At 35.7% G+C, this 15,687-nt stretch overlaps 1 protein-coding gene across 9 annotated transcripts in view; it reads left to right on the top strand.

Annotated features, from left to right (window-relative positions):
• The window catches only part of LOC127636525 (cAMP-specific 3',5'-cyclic phosphodiesterase 4D-like), a 268,642-nt gene extending 253,344 nt beyond the window's left edge, over nt 1-15,298 (top strand). For 8 of the 9 annotated variants that reach the window (XM_052117068.1, XM_052117067.1, XM_052117070.1 and 5 more), the window contains 9 exons: nt 5,093-5,186; nt 5,300-5,478; nt 6,421-6,519; nt 6,839-7,003; nt 7,870-7,969; nt 9,881-10,035; nt 10,163-10,285; nt 10,467-10,649; nt 11,423-15,298. In XM_052117068.1, coding sequence (XP_051973028.1) covers nt 5,093-5,186; nt 5,300-5,478; nt 6,421-6,519; nt 6,839-7,003; nt 7,870-7,969; nt 9,881-10,035; nt 10,163-10,285; nt 10,467-10,649; nt 11,423-11,857 — 1,533 coding nt within the window. In that variant the 3' untranslated portion in view covers nt 11,858-15,298. Of the gene's footprint in view, nt 1-2,435; nt 3,089-5,092; nt 5,187-5,299; nt 5,479-6,420; nt 6,520-6,838; nt 7,004-7,869; nt 7,970-9,880; nt 10,036-10,162; nt 10,286-10,466; nt 10,650-11,422 lie in introns of those variants that run through there. The other variant, XM_052117075.1, reaches the window with a different exon arrangement.
• The last annotated feature ends 389 nt before the right edge of the window (nt 15,299-15,687 follow it).

Below are 15,687 nucleotides of genomic sequence, written 5' to 3'. Positions count from 1 at the left end.
AGAACGCAGGGTCTTCATAACTATTTTCAACTTAACACTGCGTTTTAAAAACATTATGATTATGGCATTATGGAAATCATGGTTTACAGATACATGGTTCAGACATAGTGGTGCACACTTACTGAGCTTATTGCAGTAACCTGAAGAAAGAATAGAGACACTTTCTGAGCATTGTTTTGTTAGACCAGCAAGTCTTCACATAATGACAAAAATATTATGCATTATATTTTGATTATGCCCTCTTTTGTAATTATTGTAACAGACTACATTATAATAGCCTATGTTAAAGAATAGACGTGAATAGACGAGTGCAGCAGCCAAAGATGTATGACATACAGTATATGTCTATGTGCAAGCACCATGCACAGTTTCTTCTCAAAATGCAAAAAAAGTGTTATTGTGAGTGTGCATGACCCCATTAAACATGAAGCTAAACTTGATATGGCGATAATTAGATCTCCAGAAATAGCATGGCATCTCTGATGACGCAGATAAAAGATCTCCCGGCTGATTTGGGGGTGTGTTTTTTTTTCAGAGGATTTTTTCTTGTTCTGTACGATCTAATATAACATCGTTATAGCAATAACATTTCCAACAACATGACACTGACCTCAACCTGTAGTCAGACTCTACCTATAGTGCGACGACACTCCCGCTAGTTAACTCTAGTCTATACTTAATCAAGCAGTGCTTTGTGCAGGATCCTGTTCTTGCACGAACCTCTCTCTCCCCCTACTCAAATTTTAAGTGAACAAACACTACCAGTTAAAAGTTTCTACACCTACTCAGTCTTTATTATTGCAATTTTCACATCTTATAATAATAATAACAATAGAGACATTAAAATGATTAAATAACACAAATTGTATGTTTTGAGTATGTATTTTTTTAAATTGAGTTATGCAGTGAAAAAATAAATGCTAAACATCATAACTGGTGCTTTTAAAACGGTGTTGAACAATAATAATGCAAAACAAATAATACATGTTTTTTTTTTTTTTTTTAAAGAAATTCATATGGGTTCAATTTATATTGGTTTATGTCTAATTCCAGGTGTTTCAGTGGAAGTCTTGAGATCAAAATCTTTTAGAGATCATGAAAACATTGCATAATAAACATTGTCTATACTTTTGAGTAAATGTCGTCCAACATTATGTTGATTATGGTTCAAACATGTCACTCACTTTACAGTCAGACCAATTCATTTCATGTGTGTCAAAATACATTTTTGTGGTAATCAACATTATTCAAAAGTATAGAAAAGTTCTGCTGTATACTTTGCTATATTATATTGAGGCTATATACGATCAGTACAGGTTTAATTATTGCACATTGTACTAACGAGTGTCTGGCAGTTGGTCTCACTCATTGGTCATCTTTTGGTAAGAAGCAATTATGTTTCAAAATGTTTTTCTTTTGTCCTATTTAGTCATTATACTCCTCTAGTAACACACTCACACTTTTATGACTATATGAAAAATAAATACACATAAATAGGCTTTATTTCCTTGTTTATGATGAACCTTTGCTTTGCATAAAGAAATGTTTTGACGCAATACACCACCACTGTGGTTTCATATGTCTCCTGAAAAAATTGTATCAAGGCTGTGAGGTAAAATATTCAAATCTGCCCAAAACAAATCCAGCCAATGGCTATTGAGAGATTATATAAGAGAGCAACTGATCTGTTCATTTGTTTTTCAAATGAGAACATCACCAATGTCTACATGAAAGGTTTGTGTTTTGGTTGGATGCAGCCCGAGTGGGGGTCCATATCTCCATTTGAATGCTGTTGTATTGTTTATGGCATGCTTTGTTCTATTCAGATCGGTTGGGAAGTATCATCAAAGTTGCCCACTTTTCAATAGCCTTTGATTTGAGATTGGAATTTCATTTTCAAGTTTGATTTTGTTGGACCTATTATCACCATGTCAGTATTTGCACTAAAATACAAGCAAATTTTACTGTGTAAGAAGCTTAAATATTTCCCCTTTTGGACAGTCATTATTGAACAAAATAGTTTTTTTTAAAGACTTTTGATCATTTTGAAAGTATCGTGTAGTTGACCAATAATGGCTGATATGGATGTCGATATCTAGAGAAAAGGGTGGCCAATGGCTGACATAAAAGCTGAAAAAGTATGGATAAAGTAGTGTAGTAAGTGAGATAATGTACAGTGAGCGACAACCACACTAATCTATTTTTGTTTGAAAACATTGATTTTACTACATTTTTGCCTCTCCAAAAAAATTCTCCCCATAACTACATACTGAAAACGTTGACGTTAGGAAGCTGAAAACCTATATGGATTTGTGTGGACATGGTCTAAAGAGTTACACATACATTTCTGGAGTCTCCAGAAACAGATCTGTTGGTGTTTATATTGTGGAAATGACGTCTGACTGCTTATTATTCTTTGCATTACATGACTATTTGCCCAAATAAATAAAGGGTTTGTTAGGAGATTTTTACCAATAATCTCAAAACACCAAATTATTTGACGAATAAGCAAGGTTATAATATAATATATAGGCTTGGTTAATAGGTTGGTCACTACTTCTGTGAGAGAACACAAGTGCATAAACCTCACCAGGAGAATGTTCTCTTGCTCTGATTAGACAACGGAGCACGCCACGGTTCTTACGATTATACCATGTACAAGATGAGCTGTGAAAACAGCTTTGTTCTCCAAGTCCTCCATCCTCCTCCGTCAGCAGATGACGGCGTGCTCCAGCCCTCATCTCTCACCCCCAGTAATGAGCTCTGATTGGTTGGCTGGCTGACAGGGGCACGAGCCTTACTGATTATATGAGCAGTCCCATATTTGGAAGGTGTTGATCAGAACAGCATCTTTCTCACGGCACAGAGGAGAAAAGCCAAGCTATGTCTCCCAGTCTCTGTCGCACCTCCATCTGATCTGGTGTCAACTTTGGAGATGCTGTTTTTGGACAAAGGCTAAGGATTGCATCACAACATCTAAGGGATTTAAGAGTGATTAATTTCTTGCTTTTGTTTGTTTTGCCCTGGGGATTTGACGAAAATGCCTGAAGCTAATTATTTGCGCTCTGTTTCGTGGGGCTATATAAAGGTACAGTGATCTGGTTTCTTTGAAGTATGCTGCATGCATCTTCAGTCTTGTGATGTTGTATGGGACCTTGTTTAGTAGCTTGGACAAGTATTTAGGTCATAACAAATTAAACATAGCAATCACATTTGGCCTCTTTTTGTCTTTTTGTTAGTTGACTTACTTTAATTGATGGTCAACCGGCATGGCTGTTGAAGCTGAAGATGAAATTCTTCATTTACTCAACCTTATGTCGTTCCAAATCCGGATGCTGTTATTTTTTCCATGGAACACAAAAGGAGAAATCTTACAAGTCCATACAAGTACAGTTCATAGTGACCACATGTGTCAAGCTCAAAAAAGGACCAAAAACACCATTAAGTATCATAAAAGTAGTCCATATGACTCATGTGCTATATTTTACATCTTCTGAAGCAATTTTCAATTTGAATTCTGGATGTGAATTTGGGCTAGACGTACGCTTCAGCTGAGGTATAGATTATCAGTAAATAAAAACGTAAATGTCAGTCTGTTCCTCATGTAAAATCGTTTGGCTTGGATTATAGCACTAAACTGGACTACTTTTATGGTAAATTTTTGCTACTGAAATTCTACCTTTGTGTTCCACAGACAACTAACAACATAAAGTAACCTGTCGTGATTATTATTCGCTTTAAATTCCATTTAAATGCCCAAATAAGGTAAATATAAGCTTATATATAAATGCCATGAACGGTTCGTTTGTGTTTCATTCATTTAAACTCTGATCATCACTGAGCTGACCGCACCCACTGGAATTGTGATATAGTCATTTAAAAGTGAAACAATCTGTCTGTACACAATTGTTGGAAAAATTACTCATAACATGCACAAAGTAAATGGTTCAAAAACGTTTTAATGACTTCAACCTAAGTGTATGTAAACTTCTGACTTCTACTGTAAATAGTATGTAAAGTAGTACAGATGAATAATTTATACAATGATCCAAATAGGACAGAGAAAATGCCTTTTATTTGTGTGTGTGTGTGTGTGTGTGTGTGTGTGTGTGTGTGTGTGTGTGTGTGTGTGTGTATGTGTGAGCGTGTATTTATCACTTTGTGGGGACCAAATGTCCCCATAAGGATAGTAAAACCCGAAATTTTTGACCTTGTGGGGACATTTTGTTGGTCACCATGAGGATAACAGCTTATAAATCATACTAAATTATGTTTTTTGAAAATGTAAAAATGCAGAAAGTTTTCTGTGAGGGTTAGGTTTAGGGGTAGGGTTAGGTTTAGGGGATAGAATATAAAGTTTGTAGAGTATAAAAACCATTATGTCTATGGAAAGTCCCCATAAAACATGGAAACACAACATGTGTGTGTGTGTGTGTGTGTGTGTGTGTGTGTGTGTGTGTGTGTGTGTGTGTGTGTGTGTGTGTGTGTGTGTGTGTGTTTTATCTGTCTTGAAGACCAAAGGTTAATCATTTCTAAACTGGCATACATAGATATTTTTATCTGTAACAGCATTTTGAGATTTTATTCTTAACAGTTAGAGTGGTGGTGGCATAGTGTTAATATATTCTATATCTGAATATTATCTAGAAAATAATGCTAATTATTTTTTAGTTATTGTGAAATTGTGATTAAATGCTTTATTTTATTATTCAATCTGGAAATTTACAAACATTGTTTGAATACATGACACATTGAATCAGAGGTTTTTATTATTTTTTTAGTCTATTTTAGTAAAACATTCAATTACTTTTATTTGAAGATTTGACCTTCAAGACTTTAGTGAACTTTTCTTTAAAAAATGAAAATAAATAAAAAGCATGAACCTATTTTTAAGGTACTGATTTAGTTTATTTGGACGCAATTGTTTTTGAAAATTTAGTTGATTAATTTTATTCGTTGTCTTTATTGACTGATTATTATCTATCTATCTATCTATCTATCTATCTATCTATCTATCTATCTATCTATCCATCCATCCATCCATCCATCCATCCATCCATCCATCCATCCATCCATCCATCCATCCATCCAGTTCAAGCGGATGTTGAACAGGGAGTTATCGCACCTATCTGAGATGAGCAGATCTGGTAACCAGGTCTCAGAGTTCATCTCCAGCACATTTTTAGGTAAATAAATTACAAAAACTCTCCAACATATACGCTGTTGACTCAAGTTTTGTCATCAGGTTTGAGACGTCACATATGTTTCTCCTCTCCTCTTCCCGTTCTTTCTCTTCCAGACAAACAGCATGACGTTGAGATGCCCTCCCCTCAGACCCAGAAGGAGAAGGAGGAGAAAAAAAAGAAGCCCATGTGTCAGATCAGTGGCGTGAAAAAACTAATGCACAGCACCAGCCTCACCAACTCCAACATCCCTCGCTTTGGGGTCAAAACGGACACTGAGGACTCCTTAGCCAAGGTTAGCTGAAGGGACGTGTTTTGAAGAGCTCCTTTATGCCCTTCTGCTCTCAAAACCTCAACAATCAAAATTAAATCGTAATCTGAGCTGATCATAGACTCTTGTAGACCTTGAAGAAAGGTCATCTGGGCTTTTTATCCCATGACGTGGACCGATGTCATGGAATTGGCAAGATGATGGACCCTGCTGAAAAGACCAGCTTGGACCAGCATGAATTTCCATGCTAGTTAATGCTGCTTGGTACCATACTGTTTTTCGTGTTTGTGTGTCATTCATTTAAACTCTGATCATCACTGAGCCGCACCGCAGATGTCAACGAGAGCAGCTCCTGTCCGGAAGAGCACGTTAAGCACTTCTCAAATGCTAGGCTTGTGCCAAACTCCAGCAAAAAGATAAACACTTTGATAGTAAACACAAGGCGCTCCAGTTTCACTTTAATTTAATGATCGTGTAATGGCAAATGTTTCTGGCCAAAGCAGGTTCATTCACGCAATGTTAAATAAATTTGAAGTTAAATATGTAAAAATGACTTCTTAAGATGTATGAAGCACACATACACCTTAAGAAATATGACAATTATTCGTGAAAGCCCTAAAGAGACAATTAGCCACCATAATCGCAATTATGTTTTATGTAATCGCCAGCCAAATTTCATAATCGTGACAGCCCTAACGATGACAGAATTTATATTTTCAATCAGTTTGACGAGAACATTAGCAGCTGGGCTTTTCAGCAGGGGATTCAGATCGATTTCAGATGAACTAACGATACAATCTTAGCTTTACCTCAAACTCGTCTGTTTTTTTTTGGGGGGTTGTAAAAGAGTCTTGGATCATTCTAGAACATTGTATAATGGTTACGCAACCTAGACCAATGTTAGTTTTAATGTGTTTTGCATGACCTTTACTGGCCATCTAATAATGATACACTGGTCTGTTTCAGGAATTGGAGGACGTAAACAAATGGGGCCTTAATGTTTTTAACGTCACCGAGTTTTCAGGCAACAGGCCTTTAACAGTGATGATGTACACCATATTTCAGGTGAGGCCAATCACGGACATTTACCAGTGCAATGCTTTCATCCTTATAGACAACATGACTAGTTACTTGACCATCCTGTATGTTACTGGTCTTATTGTGTGCAATTCAACAATACACTTTATTCTAAAGGCAAAATATCAATGTCAATTTAATGTCAATTTTGCTTCAGTTTGGCAGTAATATCACAGCCAACTTTTATAATCCAATCAAATGCCATGTAAAACGTTGTAAAACAAATCTCAGCCTGCATTATTTATGGCTCAATGTTTAACTTGTATTTATGTTTCTATCTCGTTTCTATGTTTTTTCCTTCCCACAGGAGAGAGACTTACTCAAAACATTTAAAATTCCCTTGGACACTTTTATAACGTACCTGATGACCTTAGAAGATCATTACCATGCAGATGTTGCGTATCACAATAATATTCATGCAGCTGATGTCACCCAGTCCACACACGTCCTGCTCTCCACGCCTGCTTTGGAGGTGAGAGCTGGTGCTAGCAATATTTACAGGCATTTTAAAAGGGACAAATCATAGAAAGTTCAGTGGGAATTTCATACACTAGAATTTCATACACTGCAGTTTGGCCTCTGAGTGAAACTAACTTTGCTCATTCCATTCCACAAATTGGGACCTTTCCAATGATATATAACACATGGCTCTTCTTTTTATGGATTTATAATTATTGTGATAGCAATTTGCAAATGATGTGAACAAAACAGTTTTTATTTGTCAGCAAATTAAAGGTAGGATCAGAGATATGCATTGTAAAGTCAAGATTCTAAGCTTCAAAATTATACCTATTTGTTCAGATCAAGCAAGTGGTTATTGATGTATTATGTAATTATTATATATATTTTAGTTTTCCTCAGTGTGCCCCACTAGTCTGGTATGAGCTCAGTTCAATAAATCCTTCTATCAATAAATATATATAGATATTTTTTTTAAAATTATGTTCAGATATTTATTATGTCATAATTACTAAAAAAAGAAGTTGATAAAAAAAAGATCTAATGCAATATCTTGTAATAATGTATGAAATATGAGAGATTTATAATCAATCTTAGTGGGCCGGTCATTTTTACCAGGAATACAAAATGTGTTAGCACAAAACTAACACAGCACATAGGTTTAGAGACCTTAACTAACATTATAAGTGAACTTTTGGAGGGGGGGAATAAAATGCTACAAATGTGTAAAATATTGTCCCTTCAAAGCGTGCTGAGAATTAATGCACACTACACTGAATAGGACTTGCTATATATACTATTTATATAACAAGGTATGTGGTCTAATATAATATCTGCTTTCCAGTACTGACCATACATCAATATGTCGCTCTCTTTCAGGCGGTTTTCACAGACCTTGAAATTCTTGCTGCCATTTTTGCCAGTGCAATTCACGACGTAGACCACCCAGGTGTCTCAAACCAGTTCCTTATTAACACCAGTAAGTATTCTTTATGGATATATGGGTTATTCTAAAAAATAAGTGAAACCATATCAGAGCAATTCCACATTTGTTAATTTATTGAATTATCAAAATATTGATGGGAATCTATTTGGCTACTTATTTTATATAATTCAATTTTTAATGTCAACAGATTTTGTGTATTTTAGCCCTGTATTTGACCACTCAGCATTGAGGACTGGAATTAATATTAAGATTTATAAATAATAATATATATAAACTTGAATTTGATGCCCAAAGCTCACAGGGTTTTAAACCCTTCATCATAATGAACTGCTCTTTGAAGTTTCTTTCCTCCTTGAAACACAGTTGATGCTAAATGTTAGCTTAAGTTGCCATTGACTTTCATTCCATCCTTTTTTCCTTACAATGAAAGTGAATAGTGACTGAGGCTGTTATTCTGCGTAACGTCTTCTTTTGTGTTCCAGTGAAGAAAGAACGTCAAACCGATTTGGAAAAACATGTTTTATGAATGTGCATATTTTGAGTGAACTGTTGAACCTTTAAGAGAAGATAAGTCTGATGTTTATTGACAGCCCAAATCCGTCAGCTCTAGAACGACAGAAAGAGCAGCACACATCTGTCTTAATAGCTGCACAACTGCCTGCCTGTTTATGTAACTTATTTGGGCATGAGCAGAATTGATGCACTGATATGACAGATAAATACGATTCAGGGCTCATGAGTGTGTGTAGCTGTCTGTGAAAGGCTTTAGTGTGTGAGTGTCGAGCCGACGGTTGCTTGCCTCACACACTGTAATCTCTCATGGACGGTGATGAAGTTCTGTTGCTGTTTGTGTGTCCATCACAGTAGAAGCTTGCAGATACACACACTGATGTGCAAATTATTTCAAGGTCATGGCAAGGCTACTATCATTAACAAAACATTTACCCACTTTATATTAGATGGCCTTAACTACTATGCACTTTATCATTTGATACAATGTATCACATTGTATCAAATGATACAATGTGATTATTATGTACATACATGTTGTTGCATTGCAATTACATTTAAAGTACATGCATTTAAATGCATTTGTAGTTACAATGTTAACTTTACCCCTAAACCAACCCTTACCCCAAAAGCTACCCGTAACCTCAGTAGCAGCAAATGTGGGAAGTCTACAGAACAACACGTAGTTACACAGTAAATAAATAGTCTGGTATGTATTAAATGCTAGTACATAGTAGTTAAAGAAAGTGTGACCCAAACAATAAATAAACTTAATCTAAATGAAAACAACATATTTGGATACGAACACTAAAATATATATTCAGGAAATACAAATGTCAGCAAATTTTAGTTTTATATACACACATTGTAATTCTTTTTTTTATTTGTTTTCACTATGTTTTTCCCTCAGTGTTTTCTAGTTCCAGTTTAGCATTTGTTTTTCAGTATATTTAGTTTTTAAGTACAGTTTTAGTATTTTAGGGCTGTTAATGTATTGACATATATTTTAAATGTTTACCGTTGTTGTGGAAATTGTAAAATTTTCACATGCTGCCTAGTATTACTGGTGGTATAATATACTGCATTGCATTTTTATATAGTTGTGCTTTTCTAGAAAGTTTTAAGTATATTTACATATTTTTACTGGAAAACAAGACAAAAATACTGAGCAAGAAAAATATTTTTTGCAACGCAGTATATTATAAAATTTGCCATTAAATAGTAGTAAACCGTCAATCATGCTAGAGGCTGGAGAAATATAACAATGTTAAACATTTAAATGATGAGTCAACACATTAACAGCCCAAAACTAAACTAAAACAGTGATAGAGTGAAAACAAATTAAACTAAATCTAAATCTATTTTAACCCTGGGCATTACAGAATTTCCAGCGGTTTTGTAAATTTTTGTGTGTGTTAACGTGTGTATTCGCAGACTCAGAGTTGGCGCTCATGTACAATGATGCATCTGTGCTGGAAAACCATCATCTCGCCGTCGGCTTCAAACTCCTGCAGGAGGAGAACTGTGACATCTTCCAGAACCTCAACAAAAAACAGAGACAATCGCTGCGCAAGATGGTCATAGATGTCGTATGTTCTGCCGACCGAATTGTTGTATTCTGAATTTTTTGTTTTTTTAGTTTATTCTTTTATTTTGAAATTAAATATATTATATTACTTTTACATAGCTCACTGTGTATGTTTATCGTTATTGAAGGTCTTAGCTACTGATATGTCCAAACACATGAACCTGCTGGCCGATCTGAAGACAATGGTGGAGACGAAGAAGGTCACCAGTTCTGGCGTGTTGCTCTTGGATAACTATTCGGATAGGATACAAGTGAGATATTTGTATTTACAATGTACCAAGTCAAAACAAGCAATAAATTCAATATTCAAAGAAATTTATTTTTTTAAATGATTGTACCAGAATTAGACTTGTTAAGCTCAACAAGGAATTTATTTTATTCAGTCAACAAGGCCTGCAATCTGTGGCATTTAACTGTGCGTGTGTTTTTCAGGTGCTACAGAACATGGTCCACTGTGCGGATCTCAGTAACCCCACCAAACCGCTGCAGCTGTACAGACAGTGGACGGATCGTATCATGGAGGAGTTCTTCAGTCAGGGAGACAGAGAGAGAGAGCGAGGGATGGAGATCAGCCCCATGTGTGACAAACATAACGCATCAGTTGAGAAGACTCAGGTAACACCATTACTTTTTAAGATATTGATACAAATGTCTGGAGTATCCTTGAGTGAGCTGTAAACTTGTGACTGGTTTCAGTACATTAAAGTTGCTTTTACACTTTGAGTGTGGTGTGAAAATGCTGTAATTCCCTGGATTTTCCCGATACCTAAGGTGTTGTGAAAGGCTGATAGTTTTAAAATCGATTTATAAAATGTCAAACAAATTCGTATTCTCTCTTTACTATGGCAAGCAATGAAAAAGAGTCCAAAATGAATAAAATCCCAGATGCAGCTTTTAAACTAAAATCCCAATAATGACCAGAAACAATTAAGATTTGGTGAATAAACAAGCCCGAAACACACTCTTATTCTTATTCTTCTTATTTAAAAGAATATTCTTATTCTTACTCTTATTTTGAAATGATGAAAAAACTCTCAGCATAGATTTTTGTTTTATTAAACACTTGATTCATCTGTAAAACTGATATCGGTCTACCTGTAATGAGAACTGTAATCTTGAATAACTATTTGCACAAGAGTTATTAAACTTTTGAATAAATTATACACAGATATAAAGCAACGCAAAATGATAGAACACTAGGTTGTCGTTACTGATATGACGATAGACTATTTTTAACACTTCTGATTTGCATCCTTGCACATCGTAAATATAACATTTTGACATGAATAGGCTATAGAAGCCTAATGCTTGAAATTGATTGTAATACCAGGCCTGTATCAAAACGAAAGCGGTAGTTGAAATGCTTACAAACGTCTCTCCGTTTCTAGGTGGGCTTCATCGACTACATTGTCCATCCACTGTGGGAGACGTGGGCCGACCTCGTACACCCGGACGCCCAGGACATCCTGGACACGTTAGAGGACAACAGAGAGTGGTACCAGAGCACCATTCCTCAGAGCCCGTCTCCCACTCTGGACCAGCCCGAAGAGGGCAACCGCTCTGGCGGGGCTGAGAAGTTCCAGTTCGAACTGACCCTAGAAGAGGACATTGAGTCCGATACGGAGAAGGACAGCGGCAGCCAGGCCGAGGAGGAAGAGGAGGAGGACAACAGCTGTAGTGACTCCAAAACAATCATCACACAAGACTCGGAATCCACAGAGATACTGGAAGCCGAGGAGGGCATTTCTGAGGAAGTTTCCATGGAACCTAGCATGGTAGAGGACGAGGACGAGGAGGAAGACGAGCAGCCTGCAGACACATAGCGTGAACTGAATGCCATGATGGCACAAAACTTGAAATATGTAATAATTTACTGTAAAATTGAGTTCCAAAGCGCACGTTGCACTCCGAGACCTCGGCCTCCCTCTTTCTGTGTCTCATTCTGTCTCTCTACGAGCTGCCTGGAGACGAGAGGACATTAAGACTTCAGTAGGATGACATTTTATTTGCACTCAGGAATAATATTTAGTCCTCTTGATTTTTCTAACTTTTTGTTTACCTTCGCCCGGCACACGTCTAACGATGTCTGTTGACACTCCTCCTCCCGCTCTTCTCTCTGGTTCTCCCGTGCCAGGTCATGTGACCGTAAGGAGGGCCATTACTGTAGACGCCCGCTGCACAAAGAAATTGGAGGAGAGTTCTCCCACAAAAACAACACCAGCCCTGGCCAGCGGGAAAAACATAGAAAGGAGCGCATTTCCTTGGATTTCAGAGACCTTTTTTCTACGTTTTGAGTCTTCCTAAACATTGACTGAAACAAAACACAAAAAAAAACAACCTGTTGCTGTCATGGCCTCTTGGATGATTTTGTACGGTATACATATAGATTTTTATGTTACTTTTAATAACAAAACAGCAACTGTTGTGTTTTCAAGGAACCTTAACGTGAAGGGTAACTTGCAAGTACGCAACGTGACGGTCGCCCTGCGTCAGGTTGTATGTTTGCATCATACATCACTGCTGTGTCGCACAAACCCTCTCCTTTCGTATTTAAGAAGGCATATGTCATTTTTTATTTATTTTGTAAAACACTTACCTCCAATGAGCCTTTTAATACAGTTCACCTACAAATGCTATATATATATATATATATATATATATATATATATATATATATATATATATATAGTGCATTTTATCTTGTTTCAGAGCAATGATTTTGGTAACACTTAAAAGTGAAGGTATTCTTAAATCGTAGGGATGTCATGATTATACGGTTTCACAAATAAAAATGTAAAATAAAATAAAGTTAATTTAACCACAAACGTTTCAAATCTATGGTTAAAACCCATTAAATGTTTTATTTACACGTGGCAAAAATATCCATATATAAAATTGAGTTTTTTTGGTGTTAGCTTAAATGTGTGGCTTTTATGATGTTATGGACAGTTTCCACGTGGTGCTTGACCAAATATCGCGGACTGAGCTTGAACTTTCAATTCATATGAAACTGGAGCTACACACAAACTCCAAAATATTACAGAAGAATTCAATCTACTAGACTCATATCCACTATAAAGCAACTTAAATCGGCTGTTTGGGAGCATTTGAATGACTGAGGGTTACTGAACAAAACAAAGGTACAAATTGGACGGGATGTAGTTACAACATCAAACTAGTGACTTGAATATTTTTATAGCTGTGGTGCTTTAAAAGGGATAAATTGAGATATACAACTTTGCTTAAATTGTCAAAAAAATAATCATAAATCCGATTAACCTCGATTGTTTTTTTCATCAGACGGTAATCTAACCATCAAAAACTCACACCGTGGCATCCCTATTAATGCATTCATAATGCCTCATAAGTGTTCACATGAATAAACTGGGCAATTATCACAAATCACAAAACTAAATATTTTATTTACTAAATATTCATGGTTACACCTCTAAAGAGTATATAATGGATAACACAATTATATAACACATGAAATTGGTGGTTGAACATGTGTTTTAATGAATGATATATTTTAAAGGTATAACTATGAATATGTAAGTATTATAATTGTTGTTTGATAATTCTAATGAAACGTGTCCAGAAAATGTCCTTTGAAAGTGTAACTTTTATCATAATGCTGAAACTATTACTTTATAGGTCAAAAGTACGTGTTGAGCAATGCCTTTCGAAATATGATTACGCGAGCTGTTGGTGTGGCATGATTTCATTGTTTGTTTAATGTTTTGATTCATCCCATTAGATCAGAGATTTTCTCTTAGGGCTAGATGCAGTTTAGCGTCAATTCAGCATTCGCGCATTTCATGCCAAAATTTCCCTCCCTGCACTATGCGACACGCAGTGATCAGTGGCTTTTAATAATGAATTATTATTTATATGTGTAAATGGTTTTATTTATTACATTGCTGTTTTGCTTCTGTTTGAAAGCAGTACTGTAGACCATCAACTGTAGCGCAGAGCGTGTGGACTTGCAAGTTACTAAAAACTACTGTCTTTTTTGCCGTGTACATAGAACAAACCTTTTTAAAAGCTGTAGGAAATATAACATGCTCACAGAAACTTGAACTCTGACTTTTTAGTAGTACTGATTTTGTTATATATATATATATATATATATATATATATATATATATATATATATATATATATATATATATATTGTTTTTATTTTTTTAAGTTTGTGCCATTATATTTCTTTCCTCACCAGATGACCTTACCTAATTGTGGATTTTATTTTTCTCACTGTTTACAACAATATATTTATTTTCCTGTATATATTGTAATGTTTGTTGTAAATGATGACAGATTCAAAACTTCGTCCCGAATGATGGAGTTGATGTATTTGTAAACTCTTGCTGAGAGAATGTTTATTATTATAAATAATATTCAGTGTAAAAAAGAAAAACAAGAATTTTCTGTATAAAATTGAAAATGGGGGGGAAAAGGACTTTCAAGCTTGTTTATGAAAAACTGTGTGGAAATCCAAACAGTACGAGAGAAGTTGCCACTGGCGTTTGGCCCCAGGGCTGTGCCTTAACGTTAAAACATCTTTTATTTGTCTGTCTGTACATGTTCTGTCTTTTTACCTGTTAGAGAACTGTCCAAAACGATGTCTAACCCATTTGCTGCCAGGGTATCAGGGCATATTATGCGCTGCATTTAAAGATAAAGCTTAGGACATTAGTTTGATTTATTTTGTTGGTTTTCATTTTTATTTTTTTGGTCCAAAAGTGGCACATAGTGAACACTGCTGTCATTGCGTTGGTTTTGGATGCCATATGCAATGCAGTGGATGCAATAGACTGTCAGATCTGCATTGAAATCGTTCAGTTTGCCCTAGAGGTGCTTGGCTGCTTGTAATCTTCTATTTCCATGCTGTTCTTCAACTTCGTTCAGGTACCGTCTGCTACCTTCGTCTCATCCAGCCTTGTAGATGTGCTTGTGCACTGAACAGTTTCAGATGTTTAAATAAATAAGCATATTTTCTGACACGTATACTGTAGATTTTAGCAGCCCTGGACCAAAGCCAATCGTGGCTATTATTATGTTTATTAATTTTTATTCCTGGTATTTTTTCAGTATCATTACTTTAATGTTTGATTAAGTTCTGCTCATTCAAAACTGAAACTGACTTCTTTCAGTGGATACTTTTATCTCTTTGATGGTACTGTAGATCCAAATCCAATCGATTTAAAGTCCATAAACTACATATTTTTATATGCAACAAATGAAATAAAGCATGGGTTGATTACACACATGTCGCATGTTTGTATTTATTGCAGAGAAGCAGATAAAGCATTTATGATGTCTTGCGTTGGTGAAGAAAATCATTGTATCTGTTTGCTCAATATCCTGATGAAACGGTCTTTTGATGTGGTTCAGTGCGTCATCATTTCTTCATGCGCTCCGGCGACATCTAGTGGACATTTATTGAACGGCAGAGCGTAGTGCGTCACGTCTGTATTTATTGTAAGATTTGCCATCTGATTTTTCTCCAAAGAGAAGCTTCGTTCATAGACAGTTGTACTAATGTTTAGTCAAAGCTAAGCTACAGATTTTAAAGCTGAGGAATGAGTTTCCTTAAATAATAAACAAGTTCAATGCAGCCTGAGAAAATGTTAACTACAGTAAATCTGAA

Source organism: Xyrauchen texanus, chromosome 44 (genome assembly GCF_025860055.1).
Source record: "Xyrauchen texanus isolate HMW12.3.18 chromosome 44, RBS_HiC_50CHRs, whole genome shotgun sequence".
Lineage (NCBI taxonomy): Eukaryota > Metazoa > Chordata > Actinopteri > Cypriniformes > Catostomidae > Xyrauchen > Xyrauchen texanus.
Note: the sequence above shows the minus strand (reverse complement) of the source record. Positions and strands in the feature narration are given on the sequence as shown.